Here is a 14,735-nt window from a genome sequence, read left to right as displayed (position 1 = left end):
TTTATTTAGGAGGAAACCCTTTAGTATAGTTAATAGAATTTAACCAATGCCGAACAGTACTTTCGCCTGACAGAATAATTCCATATTTTTTTTCATATATTTGTAGGTAGACGGTGATTTGTAATAAATAGCTAATGCAAGTTTTTTCTGCTTTCGACCAAGGTTTACGTTTTTTGTGCATTATTTGCATATTAATAAGAGCTTTGGAATTAATTGACGGAAATTGGGCCTGATTAAAAAATTGTATTACTATGTTAATGTATTTTTTTGTATTATTATTAATTTTCGCCTTTAATGAATTAATAATTGTTCGTTTTTGTTTTAATAATCTTTTTATTCTATTTAATTTTTCTTGAAGTATGTTATTTTTTAATGTTAATTTTGTAGGACTTTTTATAAGAGTTGTGTTGGTTGGCTTAGTCTTTTTTACTGGGCTTGGCATGTCTATTAATTGTGATACAAATGTTCGTGTTTTCGGCGTAATATCCGTGAAAGCAGGACTATTATCTAAATCAATAGGACTATGCTGATAGCTTTTAATTGATTTGTACGTTAATGTAGGAGTTCGGAGCTTCAATATTTCTGGTGAGTTTATAATATTGTCTTTTTTTAACAAATCTATAGAAAGTAAAATATGTACACGTTGTTATATTTTAAGAAAATTTTATCATGTAATTTACATATAGAGCGGATTTATCAGAACGGAAATAGTTTAGAAAGAAATTTTCTGGAATCGTATTTGTATTAGTGTTTGAAAATTTCATGAAATTTAAAAAAATGAAATATTTCATGAAATATTTCAAATGTGTGAAATATTTCAGTATTTTAATAAATTTTGTTTTTTTTTAAATAAGTTTTATTTTTATGTATAAAGTAAAAAGTTGTTATAATTTACTTTTATAATTTAATACTACTGAAACCAATCACTAATTACCCATTACCTACTCATTACTTCATTAGTAATGGTTTTTTTTTGTATTAATGGTATTATACATTTAAAATAGTATTCAACATTTTTAAATTGATAAAAAAACATACAAAAATGTTTAAATGATACTATATGTCTATATTAAGTATACCGAATGCTCACATTAGTGTACCATACACTTCTATAGTTCTATAAAATTAAATACTTATTATAGATTTATATATACAAATATAAATGTAGTATGCAGGTATATGGCCAAGTTTTTAATAGGAATACTAGTGATAACTAGTAGATAACTAGGTACTGAATATAGTTTAGTTTAGTTTAGTAGATATACCTAAAGCCTAAAAGGAATTGATAAATTAATTTAATATAATAATTTTTATTAATAAAAACCATAAACATAATATAATTGTTATCATAATATTATTTTATGAATTTATCATATTCATAAGTTCATCTATTTCAGTACTATCTATATCAATGTCTGAGTTCTGTTCTTCTTCATTTTCCAAGTTAACACTTATAACACTACAGTTACTCTCTTTAGTATTGTCTTCACATTCAATTTCTTCTAGTTGTAGCTCATTATTACTGTCTTCTTCAATTTCTTCTAGTTGTAGCTCATTATTACTGTCTTCTTCATATTCTTCTAAAAGTTTTTCATAATAATCTTGTTGAGCAAGTGGTGGATTCACTTGTTTTTCTTGTTCTTCCTTCAACTACCAACAAAAATATATTTCAAATTGAATACTGTAAATAAAAATGAAAATATACAAATTATGTTTGATTAATCTCACCTTTAAATTGTGTTTAACATAAACTAATTTTCCTGCTCTGCTGTTGGTAAGTCTATTTCTTTTGGACGAATGCACATCTTTATATGTACTGAATGTTCTTTCGCAAGCAGCTGATGTAGCAGGTAGTGACAAAATCTTTGAGGCTAACTTTGAAAGTTCAGTAGATGAACAGTAAGCATTCCACCACACTGTTGGTTCTAAATTGACACACGCCTCCCATACATAGGTATTTGAAAAAATCCCTTCTTTAACCTACATTAAAAAATAAATTATTAACAAAATGGAAAATGTATTTACTACAAGTCTACAATTTATATTTTACTTATTTATTATTTTATCTCTGAAGAAATAAAGATTCATTGAAAAAACTATCATTTTTTAAATTTACCTTATACTGAGCGAAATCATACATGACTTTCTGTTCATCAATATCCAAACATATTGTAGATAGTCTATGAATGAATGTAGCAGCATCAATTTTTTCATCTGCAGTCAAATTATTTCCACGATACTTTGGATGTAGTACATTTGCAGCTAAATGAATTTGTTGAACACTAAATTCTTTTCTTGATTGAATTTTATTTTTAATTATATTTTTTTCAGTCTCAAAACAAGAAACATTTTTTATACAAGTATCATATTGTTTTTTAATTTCAACAAATATCTCTGGAACAATACTGAGTTGTGGTAAATCACTTTCTATTCTTGTAATCCAGTATGCTATGGGCTTTAAAAAATTGTGTAAATTTTTTATACGGTCCCAAAATGTTTCATTATTTATAAATTGTTTCACATTTGGTATAATGTCTTCTTCACACCGCTCATCTATGTTTAAGAGTCGTATTATTTGTTTATTAGCTAAAAGACTGTTAAGAAAAACTACTACTGAACCCCATCTGGTTTGAACAGGCAACATCAATGATTTTTTTTTATTTATACTCGATTCTTTTTGTTTTTCATTAAATATTGCATGTAAGACGTGTCGTCTTCTAATGTTATTGACAATTGATACTCCACCTTTTATTACTTTTTGAAATGATTTCAAAGATATAATACCATTTATTAATAAACTTAATGCATGCGCAACACAACCATATGTTGTAATATGCTCATACTTATTATTTATTTCTCGCCAAGCTTTTTTCATATTAGCAGCGTTGTCAGTTACTATTCCAAATACTTTTCCTGGTCCAACTTCTTCAATAATTTCTATCATTACTTTTGCCATATAATTACCTGTATGTCTTTCAGTTAATGTGGGTAGAGATTTATAAAACACAGGTTTGGGTGTTGTTATTACAAAATTAATAATGCTTTCATTTCTAATATTCGACCATCCATCACACATCAACCCTAGACAGTGTGATCCAACAATAAGTTTCTCAACAAAACATTTTATACCATTAACTTCACTGTCCAAAAGTTTATTCGATAGTTGATAAGAAGAAGGTAATACATAAGCTGGCCTTATTTTTTCAAACAGTTTCTTCCAATAAATATTATCAAGAAGTGATAAAGGTGATCCACTTGCATAAATAGCTTTTGCTAACATTGAGTCTAGTTTTAATTTTTCATCCTTTGTTACTTTATCAACAAATGTTTGCATCGTGGAAATATTACTCAAAGTAGATGATGTAAAAGAACTTGCAGACAAGCATTTTGTATCAGATGAAGTACTATCCCTTATTCGTTCAAATTCTTTATTAGGAGTGGACGTGGTACTAATATTAGTGATCCAAGAGTCCAACGTGTTGCAAATATTTGAACTTGAAGTTGGCTCAGGTTCATCACATATATTGTTTTCAATGGTATCATCAGTATTTTCCACATCATTCACTGATTGGAAAGATCCTATTAATTACAAAGAATATATCATTATAATTTATATTATCAGGATTACAATTTACAATACCTATAGCCCTAACCCCTATATTCTTTAATAATTATGAATTCTACTTACTGTTATGTGTTTTTTTAAATTTGAACTACTTCTTATGGCAGTAGAATATGTTTTGGATTTGATACATAATTTGCATTTCACGAAAAAGTTTTTACTATCCGTATATGTAACTTCAAAATATTTATTATATGTTGGCCATGGTAGTTCAGTGATATTTGCTACACTTGCTGATACTTCAGTCTCAATCATTTCACTCATTGTTTTAATTTAGAGTTAATATAATTAAACTCAAACTAATATGTTATAATAACTATTCACTAGACACTAGAATATTATTTTATAAACGATGTAGTAAGTAATAAGGTATCTAGTCAACTGTTGAACTGTTACTATTATCTATTTACTAGAACTTTTGGGTCGTGCGAGGTCCGACGATAATAATTCGGCGTATACTTGGGAGATGCAGGTAGTTAATTGTTAAATTACAAAATCAGTCCTTAACGACTGGAACTAATAAGTAATGGTAAATACTAAATACCCACTAATACCTATGGTATTCGTAAATCGTATTAATATAATAAGTATAATAATTATACTATATGTCTATTTATATAGTATTAATTGGAAATGGTCACTGCAGTCTGGTAAGGTATTAACATCGAGGTAGCCGGTAGGTAGGTATATAAGTCATAAGTCGTAAATCATAATTCGTTTTAATTAAATTTTATTTTTAAACCGAACTCTTTTCTTTCTGATAATGAAAGTAATAACATTAATTCCTGGAATGTTTAATAATATTGTTAACTATTATCAGAATCAAAAGTAAATAAAATTGATTTTTAATTTTTCTGGAATATCTTGTTAGCTTATTTTTGTATTACATTCAAAACTATTATTTTAATAAGTAACGTGGAAAATAACGAATAAGTGCGTTACTTCATAGAAATTACTTTTAAAAAGTAATTGCGTTACAATTGCGTTATTGTAAGTAAAATGTAATGAAATTACTGCTGCGTTACTGAAAAAGTAATTGCGTTACAGTAATTTGTAATTTGCGTTACGTTACTACCCAACACTGATTATTTTTCAAAAATCTAATAACAAACTCTGTACCAGGTAAATTATTTTTAAATCTTTTTTCAGTACGCCCCAACTTATCAAGATAACTTTTCACCACTAACCTCAAGTCTTTTCTTGACATAGGAAATCCCCATTGTGCACATAACAAAAGACAATCACATAACAAAGATTCTTCGTGGTCATTTAAAACTTTTTGAACACCGTAATTTAATGTATGAGTTCCCTTTATTTTTCGACTTAATGTTGTACGTGGAATACTAAACTTTTCTGACGCTTTTCTTAATGAAAGTTGTTTCATTTTAATAGCCTTGATTGCCAAGGCTAAATTTTGTTTTGTGTATTTTAAATTATACCGACCGGTATAATTTTTCTTGTGATTTCTGGCCATTTTGTCGTGGTCCACTTCGCACTACGTTTCTGAAATTTTTAATATTATTATTTCTAAGTATGAAAATTATAACAAATTTCTTATTATTAGTATGTTAAATGGTTAACAAGAACTTAATAAACACATTTTAAAGTATGAAAAATATACTTAGTATTACTTACTTTTGAGTTGCAGACGACGTTTGAATGTAAAAAAAAAATCGATATTTTGAGCAAAACAAAATGATAAGAATTGATAAGGATCGTCCTGTACAATTGTTATCACTGGTATCAAAAATTGTTCTTTGTCATACTGCTATGGAGGTAAAATTCAGTAAATTAATTTTGATCCAACCGTGTTAAAGTTATACTGATGGACATTCAAAAAAATGAGAATGGTCCACTTCACACGACCAGGTCCACTACACCCCGTCCTACGGTATAATAAAAAAGCTTATTATTTTAAAATATCTAATAAAACTATAATATTTATCTTCAAATCCTAACATTGCCCCCTTAGAAAAACTTCTGTGGGCGCCTACCTATGTCTCTGTTATGAATTGTTTTTTGAACACAATGATACCTATCATTGGATTCAAATTTAACAGATAAATAATAGTGACCTACTAAAAAGCAGAGCGTTACTTACTCGACTACTGTTTATTTAATTTTCACTAGCAACAAATTATGATAAACCTTATATGAAATTTTATCAATGTTTAAATAATAAAAAAAAACACATTATTGTAAAATCAGTACCGATCAGAATCTAAAATATATTATAAAAGCTAAAACAAACCTGAATTTATTACAGCTTGATTTCTTATCAATTTGACTGGAGTAGTGTCAATAGTTTCATTAACAGGCGTTTCTAAATAAATATTAAATAAGTCATAAGACTATACATAAATTATATTAACTTAAAATTTACCAGCGATAGGACTATCTTCGACATTCCACGACCAAGATTTTGGTGACTTATTTTTAACTTAGTCGGTTGAAACACAAGAAATTAAATCATCCACGATAACAGTTGAATATAGGTACTTTTTAATTATTATAAAATAATAAAATAGTAATTAATATAAAATAATTGAATCGTAAATATAGTTCAAGTATGTGTAATATTTAACATACCAATCAGATATTTTTTTGGGACTGCATTAGGCATAAGTCTCGATTTTGTAGCATGAGGATTAATATATTCGTTTTTTCCAAAGTGTTCCGAACATATATTTTTTCTTTTTAAACGCTTTGGACTTCTAAACTAATGTTTCCTAATATTTATAAGAATAAAATATATATAATGATACAATATAATATGTTAATTTTATTTTCTTATATTATAATATATTAATATGTACTATCCAGTGGCGTATTTAGGTTTTTGTTATGGGGGGGGGGGGGTATATTACTTTTTAAGATAATTACTAAATTGAGGGGGCATAGCCCCCCCCCCCACAAGTTTCCAGGAATTATAAAAGCTTATTAATATAAAATATACTTTCTACGTTGGCCAAAATGATAATACACAACACATTACTTGAGATTAAATGTTTTATTAAACCAAAATCATGTTAATCATGTTAAAACAATACAAGATACAAAATATGAACTTCAAATGCTCATAAAGATTTAATTTGACTTTCCGGTAGAGATTTTTTTTTGATAAAATTAGGCATACTTATGAAGAATCTTATATTAAATTTTCAAATCTTAGATTCAAAAAGAAAAATTTTTATGAATTTCTAACTCAAAATAATTTGCTAATCTTCGTGTTTTTTCCGTATTTTGTCAAGATTTGAACTTTAAATGGTTATAAAAAAAACTGTGACTAAGAATTTTTAATATTTTTCAACCACTATTGTAACAATATATAAGAAACATCGTATTAACCCTTTCAGACCCAGAGTACACTATAGTGTACTCAAAATTCAGTAAATTATTATAAATGAACTATTTGGTTTTTCAGTTTAATGATAATTGTTACTACGTGAAAAAAACACGTACATTTGAATAAAAATGATAAGAATGATGTATAATGTGATTCTACTTATTTAATAATCACAAATCGAAAAAAATCCCGAATTGAAAAATTTATAATAGATTTTAAAATTACAGTTGATTTTTACTCCGTTAGATCGCATTGTTGATCTCCGGCTTTTTTTCCCCGTGAGAAGAGATCTGATAGTAACGAATATTGTCTAATTTGTATAACGTCTTTGAAATGAATCGTTTTTATTTTATATTCGAAAACATATGGGTACACTATAGTGTACCCTGGGTCTTCGTATCACGTTAGCGGTTCGTTCGACGCGCTAATTCGATTTCGCATGACGATAATAATAATTATTCCGATTGTGTGTATAACGCATGATAGACATAGAGTACCTAATATTATTCTATGGTTAGTATTATTCTATTCTATACCTATATGTATAATGTATACAGGGTGATTTTTTTATCATGAACCACTCATTATTTCAAAAAGTATCAATGTTTTTTAAAATATTTTTTTACAAAGTTTCATATTGTTAAAAAAACAACGTTTTTATGAAAAAATTATATTTTTTAATATTTTTTATCCTTATAATTTTTTAAGTTTTTTACTTTTTTGAATGGCAACCTACAGTTTTAATTTCATATTCCAAAGCAGAATATTTTTCTAAGTATTTTGATACGTAAAAATCGAATTTTGGACGAGTAGTTCATGAGTTATAAGTATTTAAAGTTTAGACAAGCGGAGTAGTGGACAAACATTTTGCGGGGTAACCCCGTACCACTCCACTCCGCCAATCTAAACTTTAAATACTTATAACTCATAAACTACTCGTCCAAAATTCGACTTTTACGTATCAAAATACTTAGAAAAATATTCTGCTTTGGAATATGAAATTAAAACTCTAGGTTGCCATTCAAAAAAGTAAAAAACTTAAAAAATTATAAGGATAAAAAATATTAAAAAATATAATTTTTTTATAAAAACGTTGTTTTTTTAACAACATGAAACTTTGTAAAAAAATATTTTCAAAAACATTGATACTTTTTGAAATAATGAGTGGTTCATGATAAAAAAATCACCCTGTATATATATATAATTAAATATTTATAAAGGTTATTATTATACAAAAGAGACTGTAATTTTATGATTTGGTGAACTATTTTTATTGTTATATTTGATAAAGGTTATTATAATTATTATTATTTTACAAAAAAATACTGTAATTTTACGATTTGTTGAACTATTTGTATTGTTAAAAAAGCGCAGAAGAAGACTGTATAATTTTATATGTTTTAAAGGTTTTAAAAATAAATTTGATTTGATTTGTTTTACTAAATTTGTTTGTTAATATTAAAAAAAAAAATAATAAATATTGACTCCACGAAGACCCAAGGTACACTATAGTGTACCGACTTAAAACTTCGCAAAAAAAAATGCTAAAATTTCGAAACTTGGCAAAATTGATTTCAAGGCTATAAATATAAATATGACGAAAAAAAAGAATTTTTTATTTTATTTTAAAAAAGTCGGGTCTGAAAGGGTTAAATTTTCAACATTTGTTAACCAACAAATAAAGTTTTATTGACATTCAAAAAAAAAAAAACCTAAAAAAGTTGGAAACTAAGTAAACCCGTAAACAGCTCAAAACAATTCAAAATATTTTGAAAATTGTATCAAATACCTATAGAAAGTGTTAATATAAACAACCAGTGAAAATTTCATGTATCTATGGACATTTTTTTTTAGAATTTCACCAAAAACCGAAATCGATTTTGACCAACATAGGGTTTGCGTAAAAATTCCCCTTTTTTCCTTAATTTTTCATTTGTTTTTCACGGCGCTTTTGAAAACTACGGGGAAATTTTTACTTTTGACCCCCCCAAAGTACCATATAGGTTCACTTTCCTATCAGAAAAGATACTGTTGAAGAAAATCTAAGCATTTGTACTATTCTAAAACGCGATGACAGACACAAAAAAATAAAAAATAAAAAAAACACATCATTGTAAAATCAATACATTCATTGCTCCACTCAGAATCTAAAAAAAGTATTTGAATACATATTCATATTATTACATTTATTCGAATACTTAACAATTTTACAAGACTGAACTGCAGTCTGCAGTCAAAAATGTCATTTTCTATTGGGAATAATAAAAATCTAGCCCGTCTGACTAGCAGCGCTCGGCGGTTTTATTCTTGCAAATTTAATCAATTATTGATTAAAAAAAAAAAAATTATCATAATATTTTAAATAATAATCGTCAAATTATAACGAGTAAGGACTAGAATTAATTGTGTGTATACAGTCTATAGGGGGGGATTTATCCCCTTGACCCCCCCACCCCCTAAATACGCCACTGGTACTATCATAGACTATGAATACTATTTAAATGATACCAATATTTATAATCAAAATGATACTGTTTAAAAATTTACGACTGTTAATAATCCATTTATTTAATAATTCTTTGTCTGTTGGAAAATTGTGGAAAATATGTTTGGAGTTTCGTCTTGTATTTGTACAGTTATAAAAAACACATTTATCACCACACATTATAATATATTAATATATTATAGTATTTTAAAAGAACAATAATTATTTTATGAAAATAATAAATTTAAACATCGATTTATAGGATAATAATAATACGAATTCAACCATCGGTGTGACGTCATGACGTCTGACGATGTCTGCACGTGAATGATGGAAATAGACATTTACATTTCTTTACTTATTTAAAATAGTTATTTCTGAACAACCATGGGTATTTAAACTTGGTGTATTATGATCAAGTGGTATATAAGTGTATATATATATATATATATATATAAGTGGTACACGTTATATGGATAGACGCATTGTAATAAAATTAATCACTAGCGATCCCGGCGAAATCCGCCATAATTAACTCTACAGATACGCTGTCAGTGAGCAATCTATGGTATTTATAATCAATGGTATTACCTTAAAGAAGTTTTTTAAATTAGATGTTTAGAAAAAAATATGGTTTTAGGACAAAAAAAATATATATTTATAAACAAATTCATACAAAATAAATATTTATTTTAGCAAATTACTTATACAAATAATAAGTCTACAATAAATATAATTTTATGTTATAGATTTATATTATAGGTACATAATGTATAATAATACATAATATATTCATATACGCCATAGGCGCAAATCGCAGGGGTGCTAAGGGTGCTTAGCACCCTGAATTTTAATGCTAGCACCCCGAATCCCGTGATTATAACTTATAGTACTATTACCATCACATTTTCAAAATAATTACATGTATTAAAAATTCAAAAACAGTTTTATATTTATTTAATTATTTATAATATAATATGTCGAGTTTACGTCTGGATATATTAGACTGCAATGACGTATAAAACATATTATATAATATCATAATAATTGTGAAATTATGATATTAACGGGAAATAATAAATTGTTAAACATATAGGTATGTAAATAATAAAATTCGGAGTATCTATAAGTGCCTTACACACTAGACGTTTTAAGCCTAGTTTACACGATGCTAGTTTACTAGCGACTAGTGAAACACCATACTATCTTACTATCTCACTAGTATATAGTAAAATAGTTATTTCATATACACGATATTCAAATACTAGTAGTTACTAGTAGTTAAAGTACCACTAGTACCAGTAGTCAGTACAGCCTCATGACTGGTCATCGTGAAGTACCCACTGTTGTTTGATTTAATTTGTTTATGATATATTCAACAAGAAAATTAACAGAAACAATAAATAATTAAAACTTATTATAATATCTGAATAATGAATATTCGGTATCGACGTATCGTTTTTAGTGTTTTCACAAACTCACTGCTGTTGTTTTCACACACACTACCGGGGAAATACAAGCTACTAGTTCAAAATAAACAACTATTTCCCAATTACATGATACTATTTTTACTCGCATCGGATAAAATAGCGTGCTTATTTGCTAGTAAAGTTGAAATATTTTAACTTAACTCGCAAACTAGTTTAGTATCAAAATAGTTTGCTAGTTTACTAGCACGCTCAACTAGACAATGCTTTTTTACTATCAGATAGTGAACTAGCTTACTAGTCGCTAGTAAACTAGCATCGTGTAAACTAGGCTTTAGACGCGCGCGTCGGCGTTTTATAAAAACGCTGCGTTTTGAACGCTCGCGCCGATTACGTACACACTGTGCGTTTTGGACGCGTGCGTCCGCGTTTTTCAAAATTTAGTTTCAGATGTCATTGCACTTGAGACCTGATATTCTTTAGTATATCATTACACACCATACGTGGCACATCATTAGTACCTATTTTGTTCTTTAAAAATATTTAAATTTTCAAATTGCCATGGATTTATTAAACGACAAAGAAGCTATGTCAATTATTTATGTATTATATAAAAGGCACCAAAAAAAGTCAAAAAATGGTCCAAGACGACATTGGGTACATCCATTAAATTTAAAAAGGCCAATCGAGGGTCAATTTCAAACAAATTTTATGACTTTGAGGAGTTACCCAGAAGAATTTTTTAAATACTACAGAATGTCGATTAAATCGTTTGATGAGCTGGTAAGTAAATTAATTTCAAATGTAAAAATCAGGGGTGATATTTGGAGGGGGAAGGTTGTGTACTCACACACTCTTGCAATTTCTATTTATGATTAGCCAAGTTATTTTTGATTCTTTGGCCTTGGCCTGAAGACTTATATATTGCATTTTTGAAATATCTTAATACCTATACATTTTCACACAGGATTTAAAATGACTTTAAATGCATGTTTCCTAAATACGAATGTGAGATTTTAACAATTTGATAAAAAAATTTGAATTAACTTTTTATTACACCTATATAAGTATGTTTAATTTTAAAAGAAAAATTCTATAATAAAATATAGAAAAAAATGTTTACCAATTGGCCTGGTAATAGAAAAAAAATTGCCCCCCCCCCCCCCCGTTAAAATATTTCCCAGATGCATAAAAATGTGGTAAAAAAAATATTTCAAACATTTATTTATTTTAAGGGTTCTAATAAAATAATTTTAAAATATTTTTAAAGATTTCTTTAGTTAACCTCAAACTTCAAAAACAAGTTACCTGTTTGCGTTTACCAATTCCAGCAGAAGAAAGACTTACTGTGACGTTAAGGTAAAAATATTTATTAAACAACTTGTTTAGTTACAAAATATTAAATAAAAACAAATTAAAACTTAAACATTTTGATTTCAAAACCATAAAACTAAATATCAATTTTTCTTTTTCTATATGAATTTTCAATAAAATTCAGTACAAATAAAAATAAAAATAAATATAACATTAAACTAAATACAATATTAATCCTGTCTGTATTGTATTATATTTTTAAATTGCAACTTGCAATTAAATTAGTTGGATTTTTACTGTGGAGATTGAGAATTAGAATTGTAATAAACATTTTTAGTGGGAATAGAAGCAGTTTGAGATGTAGACAATTCTTGAAGAGAAGATGCATTATAATGATTTATTTTGTTAACATGTGTGGTTTGTATTGGAGACTCTGATGGGGTATTAAGCTTATAATGGTGGCTAGTTGGGATAGAAGTAGAAGGAGATGAATATTTTGTTGGAATGTTGAAAGTATTTTGATAGTTTATGTTTGAAAGAGTGCTGGATACAGATGGCGATTGTGAATTTGGACTGTAATAAGAATTTTCAATTGGAACTGAAACAATTTGGGATGCAGAGTGTGTTTGAATGCCAGATGAACTATAGGGATTTATTTTATTAACATGGGCGACTGATATTGGAGATTGTGTATTTACTTTATAATTATGGTGGTTTAAAGTTGGAATGGAATTGGTTTGTGATGGATAGTGAGGGGGAACATTGTAAATATTATGATGGCTCCGAGTTGAATAGTCATTAGCAATTGGTATTTGGTTAAATGATGATGCATTTGAAGAACCTTTTAATCTTTGGATGCTGTTTAGAATGTCAATGTAAAGCTGTGTTTTTTGGTCTTCTGTTAACAATCTAATTTGAGGTAAAAGAGACAGCAAAAAATGTTTTTCAGGGTCTTCTTCTGTCTTACGTTGTTCGAAAATATTTATCAAACGGGTTTCAAAATCTGCTGGCTTTTTATTGATAAGTTTCTTACGTTTAAGTGTATTTGTATACTCTTCATCATGATGCCCCATTGCTATGTTATTTGAAACTTCAGTTATTTCATTGTTCTCTTCTTCTTCCTTGTCTCCGTCCCCATCACTGTGTTCAAAATTACTTTCCGTTCTAAAACAATAACATTTTTTATAATATACATTTTATGATCTGTTTGCATACTGAGTAACATACGTTCGATTTAACATAGTAGGCCTCAAAAATTCCATAATATCTGCATAAATATATTTGTGAGTTATTTGTGCTGCCTGCCCTGACTTGGTGACACATTTCCTACGGAAACAATCTCTAAGAGATTTCCATTTTTTTTGGAGTTCAAGAACTGTGAACAAAAATTATAACAAAGAAGTATATAATTTATTATACATTTCAAATTATTTATTTATTTTATTTAACACATATGCCAAACGGCAATTTACAGAATGTATGTGAAGTACATAAATTAGTGAGTGATAACAGAATTAAAATTAAATAAAACAGCTTAAAACTAGAATATTTACAAACAGAATGTAGTGTTAAAATATAATTGTGGGACAGGTGGACACAAAAAGATCTACATGGCATTATTGACACAATGAAGCATGTGGTGTAAAAGATGGTTATCACCATAAGAGATGAAGTATGTAGGGATAAGAAATGGCGAATGATGTCTTGAAGAGTAGACTGGAAATAATATTTAGATGTATAAATATATTGTGAATATCTTAATAAAATTATAATATTTCAATAGAAAAAAGGTTCGGCAAGTGGGTACTGCTCTGCTGTACAGTGGGTGTCGAGTGGGTTCAATGTTTTGAATTTGTTAAATTTGAATTCAATGATATAAAATCATTGTAAAAATGATTCTGAGCAAAGACAGTATATCAGCCTGCATAACAATGTGTATTTTACGGAATTAATTTTATTTAAAGGTATTTAGCTACTGGAACAAACTATTCAGCGTTACATTTTGATTTTTGATGGGCGTTTCAACAATCGCAAAAATTGTTAAAGAAACTTGTGAAGTTATCTGGGAAGAATTACAACCAAGTGAAATGCCTGTTCCATCAGTTCAGGATTGGTTAGATATTGCTGAAGGATTTTATACCAAAACCCAATTCCCCAATTTGGTCGGTGCTGTTGATGGGAAACATGTGAGATTAGAGTGTCCTAAAAGTAGTGGAACTCAATACATCAATTATAAGCAGTTTTTTTCATTAATTCTTCTTGGTATATGTGATTCTAACTATTGCTTCACAATTATTGATGTTGGATCGTTTGGAAAAGAAAGTGATTGCAATATTTTCAAACAATCAGCATTTGGTAAGAAACTCTACTCTGGTCAAGTTAATTTCCCTCCAGACACATGTTTACCAAATGATACAGAATGTGTACCATAGCCTTGCCCATATGTCATAGTTGGTGACGAAGCGTTTGCATTAAACAAACATTTGTTGCAACCTTTTCCAGGAAAAAGTTTGAATAATGAAAGACGTATATTTAACTATC

At 27.9% G+C, this 14,735-nt stretch overlaps 2 protein-coding genes across 2 annotated transcripts; one reads left to right on the top strand and one right to left on the bottom strand.

Moving 5' to 3' along the window:
* Positions 1-1,091: 1,091 nt before the first annotated feature.
* Positions 1,092-4,279, bottom strand: LOC149062401 (zinc finger BED domain-containing protein 4-like). Its single transcript, XM_089216378.1, has 4 exons — positions 3,689-4,279; positions 2,117-3,579; positions 1,729-1,980; positions 1,092-1,650 (listed from the first exon to the last, which is right to left on the bottom strand). Exons 2-4 carry the CDS (start codon positions 3,332-3,334, stop codon positions 1,360-1,362), a joined length of 1,761 nt encoding a protein of 586 aa, XP_089072504.1. The 5' UTR covers positions 3,335-3,579; positions 3,689-4,279; the 3' UTR covers positions 1,092-1,359.
* Positions 4,280-11,441: 7,162 nt separating this feature from the next.
* Positions 11,442-12,243, top strand: LOC149062400 (uncharacterized). Its single transcript, XM_089228693.1, has 2 exons — positions 11,442-11,663; positions 12,151-12,243. Exons 1-2 carry the CDS (start codon positions 11,442-11,444, stop codon positions 12,241-12,243), a joined length of 315 nt encoding a protein of 104 aa, XP_089084819.1.
* The last annotated feature ends 2,492 nt before the right edge of the window (positions 12,244-14,735 follow it).

The sequence above is a fragment of the Diuraphis noxia genome, unplaced genomic scaffold (assembly GCF_037042655.1).
Source record: "Diuraphis noxia isolate RWA-SAM2 unplaced genomic scaffold, SU_Dnox_SAM2 contig0001, whole genome shotgun sequence".
NCBI lineage: Eukaryota > Metazoa > Arthropoda > Insecta > Hemiptera > Aphididae > Diuraphis > Diuraphis noxia.
Note: the sequence above shows the minus strand (reverse complement) of the source record. Positions and strands in the feature narration are given on the sequence as shown.